This window comes from Ovis aries, chromosome 1 (assembly GCF_016772045.2).
Source record: "Ovis aries strain OAR_USU_Benz2616 breed Rambouillet chromosome 1, ARS-UI_Ramb_v3.0, whole genome shotgun sequence".
NCBI classification, from domain to species: Eukaryota; Metazoa; Chordata; class Mammalia; order Artiodactyla; family Bovidae; genus Ovis; species Ovis aries.
Genome location: NC_056054.1, coordinates 27,652,273 through 27,668,628, shown reverse-complemented (window position 1 = coordinate 27,668,628; position 16,356 = coordinate 27,652,273). Strand labels below are relative to the sequence as shown.

Below are 16,356 nucleotides of genomic sequence, written 5' to 3'. Positions count from 1 at the left end.
AAAGCCCATGCACAGCAATGCAGACCCAGTGCAAACCCCCCAAATTAATTACTTTTTTAAAAAATTTACAAAAAATATCCTACATTCCCTACAATACTGGGAAGCACCAGCAAACCCATCCACCTGTTCATGTGGTGGAAACCAAACCAATGAATTCCACTCTGCTACTTACTAGCTCTAGGCCTGTGGCCAAGGGACTCTGGCTCCCTGGAGTCTCAGTCTCCCTTTCAGTAAAATGAAGGTTGGAACCCTGGGGCTGTTGGGATGATTCCCAGTGGTTCACACAGATAACACAACTTGAACAGGCCTGCCACACAGCATGTCTCCTTTTGTCCCACCTCTCTTTGCTCCATCTGTAAAATGATGCTTAAAGTACTTACTTCTTGAGATTGGTGTTAGAATTAAATGTGGTAATACAAGTCATGGGCACCTGGAACAGCACGTGGCATGCAGTGAATGCGTAATGTTGGTGACTGTTAGCTCTGCTAGGTAGCTATTATTATTAGTTTATTGTTGCTTATTACTGCTACTTATTGTCTTGCCTTCAGTTCTTTCTGGAATGAAGCAGAAATGAAATTCAAACCAACCAAACGTTCCTCTGGTTTCTCCCACCAGCTCCTGGTCATCTCCCCTCTTTAAGACGAGCACTTGGCTTTGAGGTCTGAACCCCCAACCACGTGGCCTGCTCTAATTTCCCAGGCTCTAATCTGCTCCTAGCTCCTAATGATGCAGCTGGTAATAGGATTGTGGCTTCCCTCTGGGGCAGCCACACAGGCCATGGCTGTGGGGCTGGCGACTGGCGCTTAGCAACCCCAACCACCTGCCTGCTGAGGAGCCAGAGCCAGGACCCTGTGACTGGGCTGGCCTCCGTGCATGGAATGGTGCTGTGCCCCGGGCCAGCAGGCTGGGCTCGCCATGGTGCTGGGTGCCATCCTGGCACGTGGGAGGGACGTGTGCAAGCGGAATGGACTGCTCATCCTGTCTGTGCTCTCTGTCACCGTGGGCTGCCTCCTTGGCTTCTTCCTGAGGACCCGGCGCCTCTCACCCCAGGTCAGCCACGTGGGGCATCATGGGTCCCCGTCTCAGATGGCTGGGTGGGCCTGAGGGATCTGGGGTCACGTTCCCACTCCATGGCTCCCGGGTGACGTGACAGTGGGTGAGTCACTTTTCTTCTCAGGGTCCTAGTTTTCTCATTTGTAAAGTGGAGTGGGATATGCATTGCAGGACAAGCGTGTGAGAAGTGGCTGCACACTGGCATCCCCAGGTGAATGAGAGGCAAGGGTGCCTTGTGAGAGTACCCGCAGGCTAAGAGCTGTGGGGGAGGGAAGAATGGAGTCTGCTGTTGTTGTTCAGCCACCAAGTCGTGTCTGACTCTTTGTGACCCCATGGACTGCAGCACGGCAGGTGTCCCTGTCCCTCTCCATCTCCTGGAGTTTGCCCAAGTTCGTGTCTGCAGAATTGGTCCATGCGGAATGGAGTCTATAAGTGTGCGAAGCAGAGAACCCCTCCTAAAGCAGTTCATGGGCATCCTAGGCAGAGTGGTGAGAGAGAGCGGCATGGAAGATTTGTGAGGGGGAGCGGAGCAAACTATTCACAGCAGCTGGACACTGTGAGGCTGGGGCTGGAGCACAAAGGCCATCAGGCTTCTGGATCCTATCACCCAGCAGCGACGTGGGGCAACCTCGAGGAGCTCTGAGCAGGGCAGTGACATGGTCAGCCCTGAGCTTGGAGACATCCCTCTGGTGCTGAGTGGAGGATGCAGTAGGCCTGGCAGGGGGCAATGAAGGGATGAGAGTGGGGATGGACAGAGCAGATACGAGAACAGCTTCCCAAAGGAGAAGCTCCAGGATGTGGTGGCTGATTGCATGCGGGGCTGGGGGACGGGGAGAAAAGGTAGGCCCTCAGGGCTCTGGCCTGTGTAACAGCAAGGGTGATGACGACTTGCTTGAGGAAGGGCCCTTTTCTCAGTTAGCACCCAGCTCCCGTGGAATAGGGAGGGACTCTCATGGTGCTGAAGGAAAAACCATCATGATGCTGTTGAAATGGTATGGAGGACTTTATTCAGCGCTATTGTGATAGGTGTCAAGACCATGGCGATACGGGAGAATGATCAGGCGCAACTCCAAATACAACAACGGCAGCTGGGGATTTTCAGCTGACAGGCACAGTGCAGAGGTCAGTGAACAGACACCTACTAAGAAGAGACATCAAGGGTAGGGTAAGGGGATTCTTGCTAAACCCACTAACAAGATGCTTGCTGAAGGCAGAGTCGGAGGCTTCTCACTAAATTGACTTAGCAGGAATTTTGCTACAAATAGGTGAAGCAGGATGAAGAAACAGCCCAAGGATGAGGCTCAGTTGAAAAGAGGACTCAGAATAACCTGTCCAAAGTTTGGTCAAGGAGAGAGTTTTTGTCAGTGGCTTTCTGGAAGATTCCCTATCTCATAGAATTCCTGTCTCTGCAGTTCAGCGATATTTAATATGATCTCTACAACTGGGTCTCAAGGCATCAGATTTCATCATCCAGGAGAAGGAAAACATCCCTCTCTGGGAATCGAGCCCACTATTATGATAGTGACACTGTTAAACTGCTGTCAGTTATTTAGGGAGAAGCGTGGACTCTGGAGGCAGAGAATTCTGAACTTGGACTCTATTAGTAATGGCTGTGTGGCCATAGGCAAAATCCTATTTCCTTTCTGGAGCTCAGTTTCCTTATCTGCAAAATGGAGGGGGTGGGACTATATGTCTGCTAGAATTGCTGGGAAGGGTAAACAGGGAGTCATCAGTGACCAGATGCAGTGGGCGCTTAGTGAGCGTTACTTCACTCCTCCTTCCCTTACTTACAAGTCCAGGTCCTACCAAGAACCACCTCATATATCCCAAATCTGATAGAAATTTTTCCAGACCTGCCCACATCTGAAATTACATTCTCCTCCCACACTCACCCCAGGCTCATCCCTCCACTGGAGCCCAGCCACTGGCAGTCTTGCTTCAGAGTCATTTGTGAATAATCTATTTCTCCCATCAAATTTTGACTTGTTGACTATCGCATGGGCTTTCTTGATCCAAAATGCGAGCCTAGCTAAGTGTCACAGAGAGAACACTCAACTAATTGCTGAATTAAACTGGCAATGGCACAATCTGCAAGCCACTTTAATTTTCTTCAGCAGCTAAAATATATCTCTTGCAGGAAGATTATTTTGTGAAAACAAATTGGAATGCCTATTATTAAAAGCCAGACTCATCTGGGGCCTCCTTTGCCAAAGCTGCCTTCCCCATCTGTTTGGAAATGCAAACGTGTTCCGGTCTGGATTAACCTGCCAGATAAACTGAAGGAAGGATGTGGAGTCTTAGAACAATTATTTTGCAGGAATTGGCTTTCTCAGCATCTTACTTTGAAATCCAGGAGTTGTTTGTTTGATCTCTGCCTGTGACTCAGAAACCAAACCCTTATTTTGTAAGCTTATGCAACAAGGCAAAAATCATAAACAATACGCAAAGGGATAGAATGTCCTATTTGTGAAAAGAACTTACAAAGTTACAGGATTTATCTTTGGAAATGGGTATCTTGTTTAAAAACATAGATCATTTTGAGAGTTCCAGTTAAACCATGGTGAATTTGTAATTGTACCCATTTTTCTTTCCTTTCTGGGATACCACTAAAACTGTAGCAATGGGGCTGTTTAAAGATATAAGCTCCCATGAACAAAGATGATACAAAAGGAGACACTTAAGAAAGAAGTTGAGGAATTACAATACATTAGATGAGACGTGGATGGAGCTGAATACTCTCATTTAGTAGAGCACAGAAAGCTGAATTCTGTGTCCACAGAAGCAGATACCATTTGAGCTTGTCTTGGAAAACTCCAGAAGGGCTCAGGACTTGAAAACACAGGGTGCTGCAGGAGGCAAGGGTCAGGTATGCTGCTGAAATCAGGGATGCTGGCTAGGATTTTGTAACTGGAGCAGTTAGACCCCTAGGTCCCTTCCAGTTCATGTAATCAGGGGATTCCTTATCTACTATCTCCATCCCCCTGCTTGACACAAGGAACCAGAGAAGCTTGACTAAGAGATGTTAGGCCCACCTGTCAGTGTTGGGGGAGGGGAGGTGATGAGGCTCGTGCTTCAAGAGAATTAGTGAACAAACATCTGCGTCTCGAGTGTGGGGCCCACCTGTGACTGCTGTCAGCGGGGCTTAGGCACAGCCACACCTGCACCTCGCCAGAAGCAGAAAGGGACTTCTCAGCGAAGCCTCAGAGGAAAGACCTCCAAATTCTGCCGTGAAGGAGAATCCTCCCCCCAGTGAAACCACCAGATCCTCACCCATCAGTCTTCCTCGAGGAGCCTTCAGTTGACAAGCTCCACTCATTCATACAGGGGTTTAGTGCTTCACACTCACACATAAGCAGAAGGCAAACTCAAACCTGCTAATGCGGAAGGTAGCGAGACCAGACAAATGGCGCCGAGGGGCTCTAGTAAAGCATGGGCAATGCCGGGAGTGGAAGAACATTTTCTAACCTTTTCTTAAGTTCTTCAGGAATATGAGAGAACATATAGTGACTATAAAACAGAACAGCATGCAGAAGGAAGGAATAATTCAATAATAAGAAAGAGATTTTGGAAATTAAAAGTAGATGAGCCAAGATAAAAATGTCAATAGCTGAGATAAAGCTGCTACTCCAGAAAGTAAAACAAAAAGAGATGAAAATAGAAAAAGAGTATATAAGAAAATTAGAATGTCCAACATTCAACTTACTAATAAAAGTTTTAAAGAGAGCTAACAGAAAAAAGTGGAGAGAAAAATTTCACAAAGAAAACAAGACTATTTCTCAGAAGTGAAAGGTATAAGCACAGTACTATGAATTTTTTTAAAAAGAAGAGATGCTCATACCATGGTCTATTACCATGGAAATTGCCAAAAAGGCTAGAGATAAATAAACGATCCTAAAATGGTTCTGAGAGAATAAAACAGGTCTAATGTAAAGAATGGGCTTCTCAGGTGGAGTTAGTAGTAAAGAACTCGCCTGCCAATGCAGGAGACATAAGAGACATGGGTTCGATCCCTGGGTCGGGAAGATCTCAAGGAGGAGGGCATGGCAACCCACTCAAGTGTTCTTGCCTGGAGAATCCCATGGACAGAGGGGCCTGGCAAGCTACAGTTCAGAGGGTCACACAGAGTCAGACACAACTGAAGCAACTTAGAACACACACACCTACGGTGTAAAGAATAGGAAGTAAGAATAGCTTCAAACATCTTAAGTGATGGTGGAATCTAGAAGACAAAAAGGAAATGCCTTTGAAATTTGGCGGGGAAACTCTTTCAAGCCAGGAATCTTATATAAAGCCAATTTATTATCAGAGGTAAAGGTACAATAAAGGCATTTTTACTATGTAAGGGGCTTCCCAGGTGGCGCTAGTGGTACAGAACCCACCTGCCAATGCAGGAGACATAAGAGACGCGGGTTTGATCCCTGGGTCGGGAAAATCCCCTAAAGAAGGAAATGGGCACCCACTCCTAGTCTTGCCTGGGAAGCCCCATGGACAGAGGAGCCTGGCAGGCTACAGTCCACGGGGTCAGAAAGAGATGGACATGGCTTAGCGACTAAAGAACTATGTAAGACTCAGAAGTTTCTCTCCCATTTGCCCTTACTGAGGAATCTACCAAAGAAGATGCTCCAGCAGAACAAGGAGGCAAACGAAGAAGACAAGGATCCAGGAAAGAAGGGATCCTAGACAGGACAAAGTCCCAAAGAAGAGGCCCGTGACAACCACTGCCCTAGACAGCAGTCTACGCAGCCTGGAAAAAGAGGATGGAGAGCTTTTGGACTGAGGCCCCAGGAGCCTAAAAAGGGGCCCACGTGTTTGAGTATATAGGAAATATTATTGTTAGGCATTTTAAAAGAGATGTTAAAGCATTTTGAAGGAACTAATGAATTGTTCACAGAAAACAAGGTAAATGAAAACTCAGTCAGTTATTAATTTCAGGAAGTAAATGAAGATTGTACAAAAGGGGGCCATGGTTGGTTCAACAGTGAGCAATATGTTGTGATCAAAAGTTTTAAATCTTGGCAATTCGTTTAACCAAAAAACGATATAATGGTGAAATGATAGGAGGAAAAAGGGAATAAGAACTAAGCCCTCATCTGTCATGGCAGGGAAGTTAATAGATGTCAAAAAGATATATCTGGAAATAGCATTATAACCATATTATTTACAAATAACAATACTAAAGGAGAAATGGCTAGAGCCGTTGAGGATGGTCACTCCTGGGAAGTTGGGGTTGAGGATAAAGATGGATGAGGAACAGCTGTTTTTTATCATTGTGTGGTATGTTTCTTCAGTTGTGTCTGACTCTTTTGTGATCCCATTGACTGTAGACTACCAGGCTCCTCTGTCCATGGGGATGCTCCAGGTAAGACTACTGGAGTGAGTAGCCGTGCCCTCCTCTGGAGGATCTTCCCGACCTGGAGATCAAACCTGAGTATCTTACGTCTCATTATAGTGCTATCTAAAGTAAAGAATATATAGGAGATGGGAATACCAAACCACTTTACCTGCTTCCTGAGAAACCTGTAGGCAGGTCAAGAAGCAACAGAACCGGACATGGAACAATAGACTGGCTCAAAATTGGGAAAGGAGTACATCAAGGCTGTATGTTGTCACCCTGCTTATTTAACTTACATGCAGAGTACATTGTGTGAAATGCTGGGCTGGATGAAGCAAAAGCTGGAATCCAGATTGCAGGGAGAAATATCAATAACCTCACATATGCAGATGACACCACCCTAATGGCAGAAAGTGAAGAGGAACTAAAGAGCCTCTTGATGAAGGCGAAAGAGGAGAGTGAAAAATCTGCCTTAAAACTCAACATTCAAAAAACAAAGATCATGGCACCTGGTCCCATCACTTCACTGCAAATAGATGGGGAAACAATGGAAACAGTGTCAGGCTTTATTTTGGGGGGCTCTAAAATCACTGCAGATGGTGACTGCAGCCATAAAATTAAAAGACGCTTGCTGCTTGGAAGAAAAACTATGACCAGCCTGGACAGAATGTTGAAAAGCAGAGACTTTAGTTTGCTGACAAAAGTCCATCTAGTCAAAGCTATGGTTTTTCAAGTAGTCATGTATGGATGTATGAGTTGGACCATAAAGAAGGCTGAGCACCAAATAATTGATGCTTTTGAACTGTGGTTCAACTCTAGAGAGTTCTCTAGAGTTACTTGGGCTGCAAGGAGATCCAACCAGTCCATCCTAAAGGAGATCAGTCCTGGGTGTTCATTGGAAGGGCTGGTGTTGAAGCTGAAACTCCAATACTTTGGCCATCTGATGTGAAGAACTGACTCGTTTGAAAAGACCCTGATGCTGGGAAAGATTGAGGGCAGGAGGAGAAGCAGGTAACAGAAGACAAGATGGTTGGGTGGCATCACTGACACAATGGCCTTGAGTTTGAGCAAGCTCAGGGAGACAGAGAAGGACAGAGAAGCCTGGCATGCTGCAGTCCATGGTGTTGCAAAGATTTGGACATGACTGAGCAACTGAACAACAATATACATGGATTAAAATTAATTGAAAAGACAAAGTCATAATGGGCATATATTTAAAAGTAGATTTTCAGGTGTTTTGGAAATCGTAGTGGAAGGGGACTGGGAGGCCCTGTTTCTGTCCTGCACTATTGTGCTAACTCACTCTGTGGGCAAATCACCTCCCTCTCCTGGCTCCGCTTTCTCATCTATAAAATGAGTCAGCGGCTGGACTAGAAGATCTTTAAAACCCCTTCTCAGCACCAACATTCTATAATTTTGGGCTTTTCAAAGTATCAGACCAGTAACCAAAGCTATGTTTGGCTTTGGGTTTACCAAAAAATATTTATAAGTACAAAAATTTAAGTCATATGGTGTTTGTTTCAAAGTCTTGTACTGGCCTCACCCACAAGCTTACCCTCTGAGGAAAGTGGACTCAAGCTAGCATTGCCAGAAATAACAAAATTGAGTTAAATTAAATTTAAAAAGAACACATCCAGTTCAATTCGAATTTCAGATGAACAATGAAGAAAGGAATTCCCTGGTGGTCCAGTGGTTAAGACTCTGCGCTTCTACTGCTGGGGGCACGGGTTTGATCCCTAGTTGGGGAAATAAGAACCCACAAGCTGTGTGGCTGGGGCAAAACAAACAAACAAAAGCAAAAAATCACCTACAAATAATTTTTAGTATAAGTAAAGAACAAATATTTGTTGTTTATCTGACATTCAAACTTAACTGGCCCTCAGGGCACCTTCCTCTTCAGTTATCATGTTCCAGTTATGTGACCGGTTACTCTGGAGACAGCAGATTGGGCAAGGACCTGGTGCTCTAATCCAAGGGCCCCCAGATAGGGGGAAACCAGCAGGTTATGAGGAAGCTGCTTCTAAGAACTGTGCCCAGGAAGGGCTCTTTAATTCAGAGTGGTGTCTCACCAACCAATCTGATTCTCTGTCTTTCAGCATTGTAAATGTGAGCCCTGCTTCAAAGGGCTGGTAAGCATTCGTGAAAATGTGGGGTGAGGGGACCCAGTTCAGAAGGGAAACTGACTCAAGAATGCTGTGGTCTGTTTATGAGTCAGTGTTCTCATAAAGTAGACCGACAACTTCTCTGGTGCAGAAACTGCCTCGTTCACTCTTGAGTGTCCAGTTTGGGCTGAGTGAATGAGCGAACAGTATGCAACCCTGCCCTCTTGCCACGTATCATCATTTCAGACAGATTTGGAGCAAGGCTAGGAGGATGAATGTACAGAGTTGGGGGAGAGAGATGATTTAATGTGATTACTAGCCATTTATTCTCATCCAGGCTCTCTGCCAAGTGCTCTATGTGCACCTTCTCATTTAAGCCTCCCAGTGGCCCTGTGAAATGGTTAGGACCCTCATGTTACAGACGAGAAAAACTCAGAGAGGTTGAGTAACTTGCTTGAGGCCACAAAGCTACCTACAGGGGGTCAAGATTAGAACCCAAGCCTGTTTGGCTCCAGAGCCAGTGTTTTCTCCACGGACTCTGCCGTCCATGTGTTAGACGGGAGAATATGGGTGAAATGGTGCTCTGGAGGTTGTAAACTAACTGTGAAGCCCATATCGTCTGCTCTAACCTCAGCTCTTGCTGTGTTTTCAGGAAATTAGTTACTTCCAGTTTCCGGGAGAGCTCTTGATGAGGATGTTGAAGATGCTGATCCTTCCACTGGTAGTCTCCAGGTGAGGGGCAGGTGTTCGGCTGGGAGGGCTGGGGTGGGGTTTCCGGGAGAGGCTTCTGTACAGATTCCGTCAGGGCCCTGCCCCTGCGGTGGGTGTCTGGACTGCAGGCTCTGGATGGCATGGTTGTAGGGTCCTTACGGGAAGTAGGCGGTGGCACGGGCTGCTGGAGTGTGGCTCATTCAGCGGCACCCATTGTTTCAATCCCTTTCAGTGGACACTTTATTGACTTGAGCAAGTGATTTGGAGTCCTAGAAACTGACCTGACTCCAGGGTAGCTCAGGGTCAGGGAGTTCAGGCCCTGTTCCCAAGGAGAGGCTCTAGGTGGTGAATGCAGCGAGGCGTGGGGAAAAGGTGACCTTGGAGACGATCACAAGACGATATCCTGGCTCAGCTGTGGGCTGTACTGGCTGTAGAAACTCGGGCAGGTTGTCAGACTCCTCTGAGCCTCAGCTTCCTCATCTGTAAAATAAGAATAAAAACACCTACTCCAAAAAGTTGCTGTGAGGACTATTGGAGGCTGTCTATTTGCTAAACATTCAAGGACTGAGCACAGGCTTTGAGGGAAGACAGGTGGGAGATGAAGCTGGAGAATGGGTTCTTGATCACAAAAGACTTTGAATGCCAGGTTAAAGCATTCAGTCTTTACCCATTAGGGTGAGGGCCAGTGCAAATCCTTGGAGGTCACCTGGTGTCTACCACAGATGTGCTGGTGAATTTGACCAACGCCCTGGTCCTCTCTAGGTCTTGGAATTTTCAGCTGTATAATGAGTTGGTGGCTCCAGATGGTGTCCAAGAACCCTTTAGTCTGAGACCATGGGTTTAGAACCCTCACCTCCTAGGACTTGTGTGCAGGAAGGAAAGTGGACAAGCCTCTGAATCCTGAATTCAGGTGGCGCATGGATGTAGGGGGCTCTATCCCCTTGGCCAGGGTCATTAGCCTTCTCAGCCTCCGTATTGCTAAGGAGGGAGCCAGCTCCTCTTCCTTGCCCCTCTAGGGTGACAGAGATAATGGTCCCCCATTATCTAAAAGGCCAGCTAATGGTGTTTTCTGCTGCCTGTAGGAGCCTTGCCAAGCTCAGTTTAGCTTCATGCAGGCAGCATTTGGGTCTCTCAGGACTCAACCTTCAAGGCTCTGCTAAAAGGCCACTTCCCTGCAGAAGCTCTCCCTGACTCCTCAAGCCTTTTCAGTGGTTGCCTCCTCTTCATGCATCTTTAGAGTCATTCGCTGAGTCAGGGAATCTGTCAAGGTCACCAGTAGCCTCCCTATTGCTACATCCAAAGGACACTCTGAGTTCTTGCTCTGCATGACCTGTTCACAACATTTCATACACTTGATACAATGGTTGGTCACTCTTTCCCTCTTAAAACACTCCTCCCTATGACGTTACTCCCTCTAGCTTTGTCTGCTCTCTGCCCCTTCATCCCAGTCTCATCTGCCTCTAATCAACTTCTGAATGTTGCAATTTCTCAGGCCTTTCCTCATCTGTCCTCATGGCTTTAACATACCACCTATAAGCCCAGCTTATAGCTCTCCCTCCCCGACCTCTCTTCTGAGAATTACTCAAACTACCTACCTGTCACTGTGTGTGTGTATGTGTGTGCTCAGTCATGTCCGACTCTTTGAGACCCCATGAACTGTAGCCCACCAGGTTCCTCGGTCCATGGAATTTCCCAGGCAAGAATACTGGAGTGGGTTGCCGTTTCCTGCTCCAGGGAATCTTCCTGACCCAGGGATCAGACCCATGTCTCCTGCATTTTCTGTATTGACAAGCGGACTCTTTACCACTGCGCCACCTGGGACATTGCCACTTGATATTTCATGAGGATTTCAATTTAGCGTAATCAACATGACATTTTACCCTGTAAACCCATTCCTTTTCCTGTTTTCTGCTTGTCAGTAAGCAGCAACTCCACCTACCCAGTTATTGAAGCCTCTGTGTTTATTCTCTTCCCCACCCCAGCTCATCCATCAGCAACTCCAGCTGATTCTTCCCCACAACTAGAACCCATCATCATCCCCACCACAGGTGCAGACTCCGCTGTGACATCACTGGTCTCCAGGCTTGGGTTTTTGTTCCCCTCTCATCTGTTCTCCGGAGAAGGCAATGGCAACCCACTCTGGTACTCTTGCTTGAAAATTCCCGTGGATGGAGGAGCCTGGTAGGCTGCAGTCCATGGGGTCGCTACGAGTCATACACGACTGAGCAACTTCACTTTCACTTTCCACTTTCATGCATTGGAGAAGGAAATAGAAACCCACTCCAGCGTTCTTGCCTGGAGAATCCCAGGGATGGCGGAGCCTGGTGGGCTGCGGTCTATGGGATCGCATAGAGTTGGACACGACTGAAGCGACTCAGCAGTAGCATCTGTTCTCCACCTGGCGTCCAGAACGGTCTCATGAAAAGCCCATCCGGCCATGCCATTCATTCACCTAAAACCCTTCAATGGCTCCCATGGCATTTAGTATAAACTTCAGACCCTTAACCTAACTAGGAGGCCCTTCAGGGTTCTCCCAGCCTGTGCTCCACCTCATCTCGTGCCTCACTCACTCCAGCATCCTGGCCTCTTAGCTCTGTAAGCAAACCAAACCCTCCACATCTCAGGGTCCTACACATCTCAAGACCTTCCTTCTGCCTGGAGCCTGCTTCCCCAGCACTTTCCATGTCTGCACCGCCTTAGAAAGGCCCTCCCTACCCATCACCCTTCACTACCACTCCTGCTCTCCCCCATCATGCCCTCTCCCTTTTCTTGCTGAGCACTTACTATGTATTATTATTCTATATGTATTTCATTAACTTGTTTGTCTTCCACTGGACTATACTTTCTGTGAAGACAGAGGCAATATTCTGTTGAGGTTCCACTCAGGAACTTGTCAAATGCCTGGCACGCTATAAGTGCTTATTAATACTGGCTGAGTGGATTAATGAGTTCAACAATTGCGCTTTCTGGCATGTGGCCCTGTACTGAGTGCTGTAGATGCAGAGATGAATGAGGGTCTGTTCACTATCTGCTCACAGGCTGTGAGGGAGACCGATGAGGAAATAGACTATTACACAACAGCCAAATAAACATGCTGCCGGAGGAACACAGGACTCTGCTTTTTTGCTTCCTTTTCCCCAGTTGTATAGCAATGGGGCATCTTCATCATCCTTTGCTGTTGACCTTACTCATTGCCAGGGTGTGGCCTCTTACTCATGACAGAAACACTCCAAATGAAGTGGCCCTTGCATGGACCCTGGAGTCAGGCAGACCTGCCTGGGTTCACATCCTGGCTCTGCCATTTCCTAGCTGTGTGACTTTGGGCAAGTTATTTAACTTAAAATATAACAAAACCCTGAAGTCAGAGTCAAAGGCCTGGGTCCTAGGCCAGCTTCTGCCACAAATCGCCATGTGATCTTGGGGAAGGCAAGTTTACCTGGGCCTCAGTTTACCCAGGCTACCCAGTGATTTTAGGTCCATCCTGCTGTCTGAGTCCTGGCTCTCGAAGGCCTGGTCTCACGCACAAGCGCTTTCTCTTGGCTGAAAGTGGAATGTGGTATTAACTTCAGAAAAGCTAGTGCGTGTTTATGTTTCGTGTGTTTATATTGTATAGTTTGGGCTGGTGCAGAGCAACTATGTCACTGAAAAATGAAAGCGCTTTAAAACTTTCCTATTCAGGGAGAATTAAACCTTCTTGGGAGAAAACGACACGTTTCTGAGCCCCTAACTGCTCCATCCCTGAGCCTGACTTCCTTTAGCTTCAGCTGGTCATCCACTACCCATGGTTCCCTGAGCTCTTGCTCTTGGCCAGCCCAGGGCCAGGTATTTCTGTCCTCAAGGAGTGGCCACTCTGGTTTGGGGCTTGTCACTCAGGACAGAGTAAAATCACCAAAGCTGCTTTGAAAATTCAACTGTCAGGTCTCATTCCCAGCTTGCTGAACCAGAACTGCCAAAGGGCCCAAACGGGTTTGTTTTAAAAGTTCCACAAGTGTTCTAATGGTTTGAAAAGAAACCCGGATGACTTGGGATCAGAACTTCTGGCTGAATAGCTAAAGAGCCTGGCTTGAGGGCTGTTGCTCTTCAGTTCCCGGGCCTCCAAGCTGTACCCTCAGGAGACAGAGGCTTCCTGCCATGTAAATTGCTCCAGGGCAGTGCAAGGATACACATCAAGGCACATTTGCTTCAATTCCAGTAATCTGCAAGTTGGGGTCCCAAAGCCTGGCACCCATTCCCCTCTTCCTGGAGAATCTGCCTCCCTTCCCTACACCAAGCCCCTGGCATCAGGCTGGTCCCCTTGTTAATTTCTAAGCATGCCACATACCACCTCTGCTCAGGCTGCTCCCCTCCCACGAATGCCCTCTTCACCTCTTAATTAAGCCCCCCTCTATGTACACAAGGGCATGGATCACTAGGGGTCACCTTAGGGTGTGTCCACCTGTTTTTTGTCTCCATACCTTCCTTCTCCTACCCCTTCAAGACCAGCCAGAAATCCTACCCTCCTTGTCTTTAAAAGTCATCTCCACTCACGCCCTGTTCCTAGAGTGGGGTTGGGTGGAAGTGCTGCCCAGCTTCTGGTCCTAGTGGCTCATCAAGGAATTTCTTCTGAACATGGACAACCTCCTTACCATAAAAAGGATCCTGAAGAATATGAATTCATCTCTCTCTCAGGGACATCACAGGGTCTGGTACATCGTATGTGCCTAAGAAATGCTTTTTAAATGAACAAAGATCAGTGGAAAGAAGTTGAGGCAGAATTCAGGCAAGGTTTATGAACAACATTTGAACTGACCCTTGGACAATGATTCGGAGTTATCTTTTTAAAATGGTTTGCACTTTTAAAAGTTACATAAGCAAATTACAAACACTGTGGATAACAACAAAAAATCCTATCATTCCACATCCCTAATTCTGCCCCTATTCTTTTTCCTGAAAACGTTTGTTCTTGTCTTTCTTAGTAGTGAATTCACTAGGCCCAGGGTGTGGTCCTTGGCTTACTGATTCAGAAACTCAACCTCATCTGAGCCCCTGAATTGGTCATGCCTGTCCTCTGATACCTGTAAGAAGCAACCAAATAAACCAAATGTCAATTTGTTCATCCACAGAGATAAATAAAATTGCCAAGGAGGACAAATGCACACAGCCTCGGGCCAGAGCTTTTCTCCCTATTGGCTCATCACTTGGGGACCTCAGTGGTTAAATCTGTTTGCTGGCAGGACAATTTTTAATGGTATAATAACCAGTATGAGTCTAGGTTTGCCATTTTTAGTCTTCAGGGCCCAGGTGGTGGAGTTCCATCCTACAGGCATTTAAATACAGTGAATTCAACTACATGTGGTATGAAAAAGAGAGAAAACAATTTAAAGGAGACAAATGGCTTCCCCCATTCAAAGAGCTATGTCCTGGGTGCCTGTACCGTGGGGGAGCTGGGTCCCCACTCTAAGCCAGTCTCAGTTCCCACATGTCTTGCAGAGGGAGCATCTCCCCACATGGCTGCGGTGATTCTAGGCCATGAAGAGAGGATTGCGTGGTTTCTTTTTCACAGCTGGTGATCACCTGAAGAAATAGCAGCCCAAAACTGGGAGGAAAACTGTCCTAAATGAAAGTATATACCTCCTGAACTTTATGAACAATTTAAGGGATCTTCAAGGGCAAATCTAATTATGAATGGTTTTTGCTTTATGTACTGACTTGAGGACTGCATATACACAAGCAGGAAGCCCATTTTCTTCCTTTTGAGACCTGCACCCACTGGCCAAGATCAGCTTATAAGTATTAATAGGTAAAAAGAGTACGGGAACATCTGATCTTGCCACTAGCCCTGTTGCCCTGGTTCCTTCCACAGAGTGTCTCTGTTGAGCACGGTCCTGCATGGATTGGTTCAAGCCTAAACATGGCCCTTTGCAGGTACATGTACCTGCTCAAGCCACAGGGATGCTCAGTTCTGGCTCCCAGGTCATACGAGAGAGCTCAGTCATGCTCTGAGATTAGCTCACTGTGGTTGAGCCCTGAGTCCATTCTCCGCCATGGTGAGTTAGCCCTGGAGGTCTTTAGTGCTGACAGACCTTGGTCGTGGGTGCCCTAGTAAACCCTGATTCCAACTTCAAAGTGCAAGACGCAGGGGTTGGGGTCTTTGTCTCTTTTTCTCGGAAGGCCCCTGAGCCTCTCATGCAAATTAGTGCCCCTTTCCATAACTCGGCAGATCTTAAAGTCTCAAGGAGGGGCACTTCCATCAAACTGCAAGTCTCTCTCTGCCCCTGCACAATGTGCGCCTTCTTGCCTTACAATTGCCACTTGAAAAATTGTAAAAATGACAACTGCAAGGAACACAGAAGCCTCAGACAAAATTTAGAAAGCTCTGCCTCATGTTACATTGGCATAGGAACTAGCAGTCTGATGGTTAGGACCTGCCATGGCATTGTCCTTGGACAGTGCTAAGGACCTTACCACTCTCTGCTGTCTTCTCTGTGCTCCACTGCTGACTGATCCCATGCTAATTACACCTTCTTTCATTAGAAAAGTCAAGCCTTTGGAGCCTTCCTTTCCCATTTTCTCCCTGTTATCACTTGTTGCTACCCTGATCCCTTTCGCTTTACATTTATTATTTAACCCAGTTTACATTTATGGTTTAACCCAAAGAATATTGGCAACTTTCTGTTCCTTTATGTTCTTGGAAGATACCTCACTGCTGTGCTGTGCTTAGTCACTCCATCATGTTGGACTCTTTGCGACCCCATGGACTATAGCCCGCCAGGCTCCTCTGTCCATGGGGATTCTCCAGGCAAGAATACTGGAGTGGGTTGCCATGCCCTCCTTCAGGGGATCTTCCCAACCCAGGGATGAAACCCGGTTCTCCTGTATTACAGGCAGATTCTTCACTGCCTGAGCCATGAAGGAAGCCCTCAGATTTACCCCAGCATCTGTTATTTACCACACTCTTCACTTTGACCACAAAATAGACACAATGCTATCTGCAAACTTACAAAGAAGTTCCTAGCAGGTGCTATGGGGAAGGGGGTGGGGACCATTTTGGCCCCAATGAGGCTGGACATTGCTTCTAATGTTGGGAGGTCATCTAAGCCTTGTTTTCACACATCTCCAGACAAGAGTGATGCAAGGAACCTGGGGTGGGTCAAATCAGCATCTGGATCCAGCTAGGGA

At 47.0% G+C, this 16,356-nt stretch overlaps 1 protein-coding gene across 1 annotated transcript in view; it reads left to right on the top strand.

The window, feature by feature from the left end:
- Positions 1 to 764: 764 nt before the first annotated feature.
- Positions 765 to 16,356, top strand: part of SLC1A7 (solute carrier family 1 member 7) — a 51,711-nt gene continuing 36,119 nt past the window's right edge. The window contains exons 1-2 of the mRNA XM_004001990.6: positions 765 to 1,050; positions 9,140 to 9,219. Coding sequence (XP_004002039.3) covers positions 874 to 1,050; positions 9,140 to 9,219 — 257 coding nt within the window. The 5' untranslated portion in view covers positions 765 to 873. The remainder of the gene's footprint in view (positions 1,051 to 9,139; positions 9,220 to 16,356) is intronic.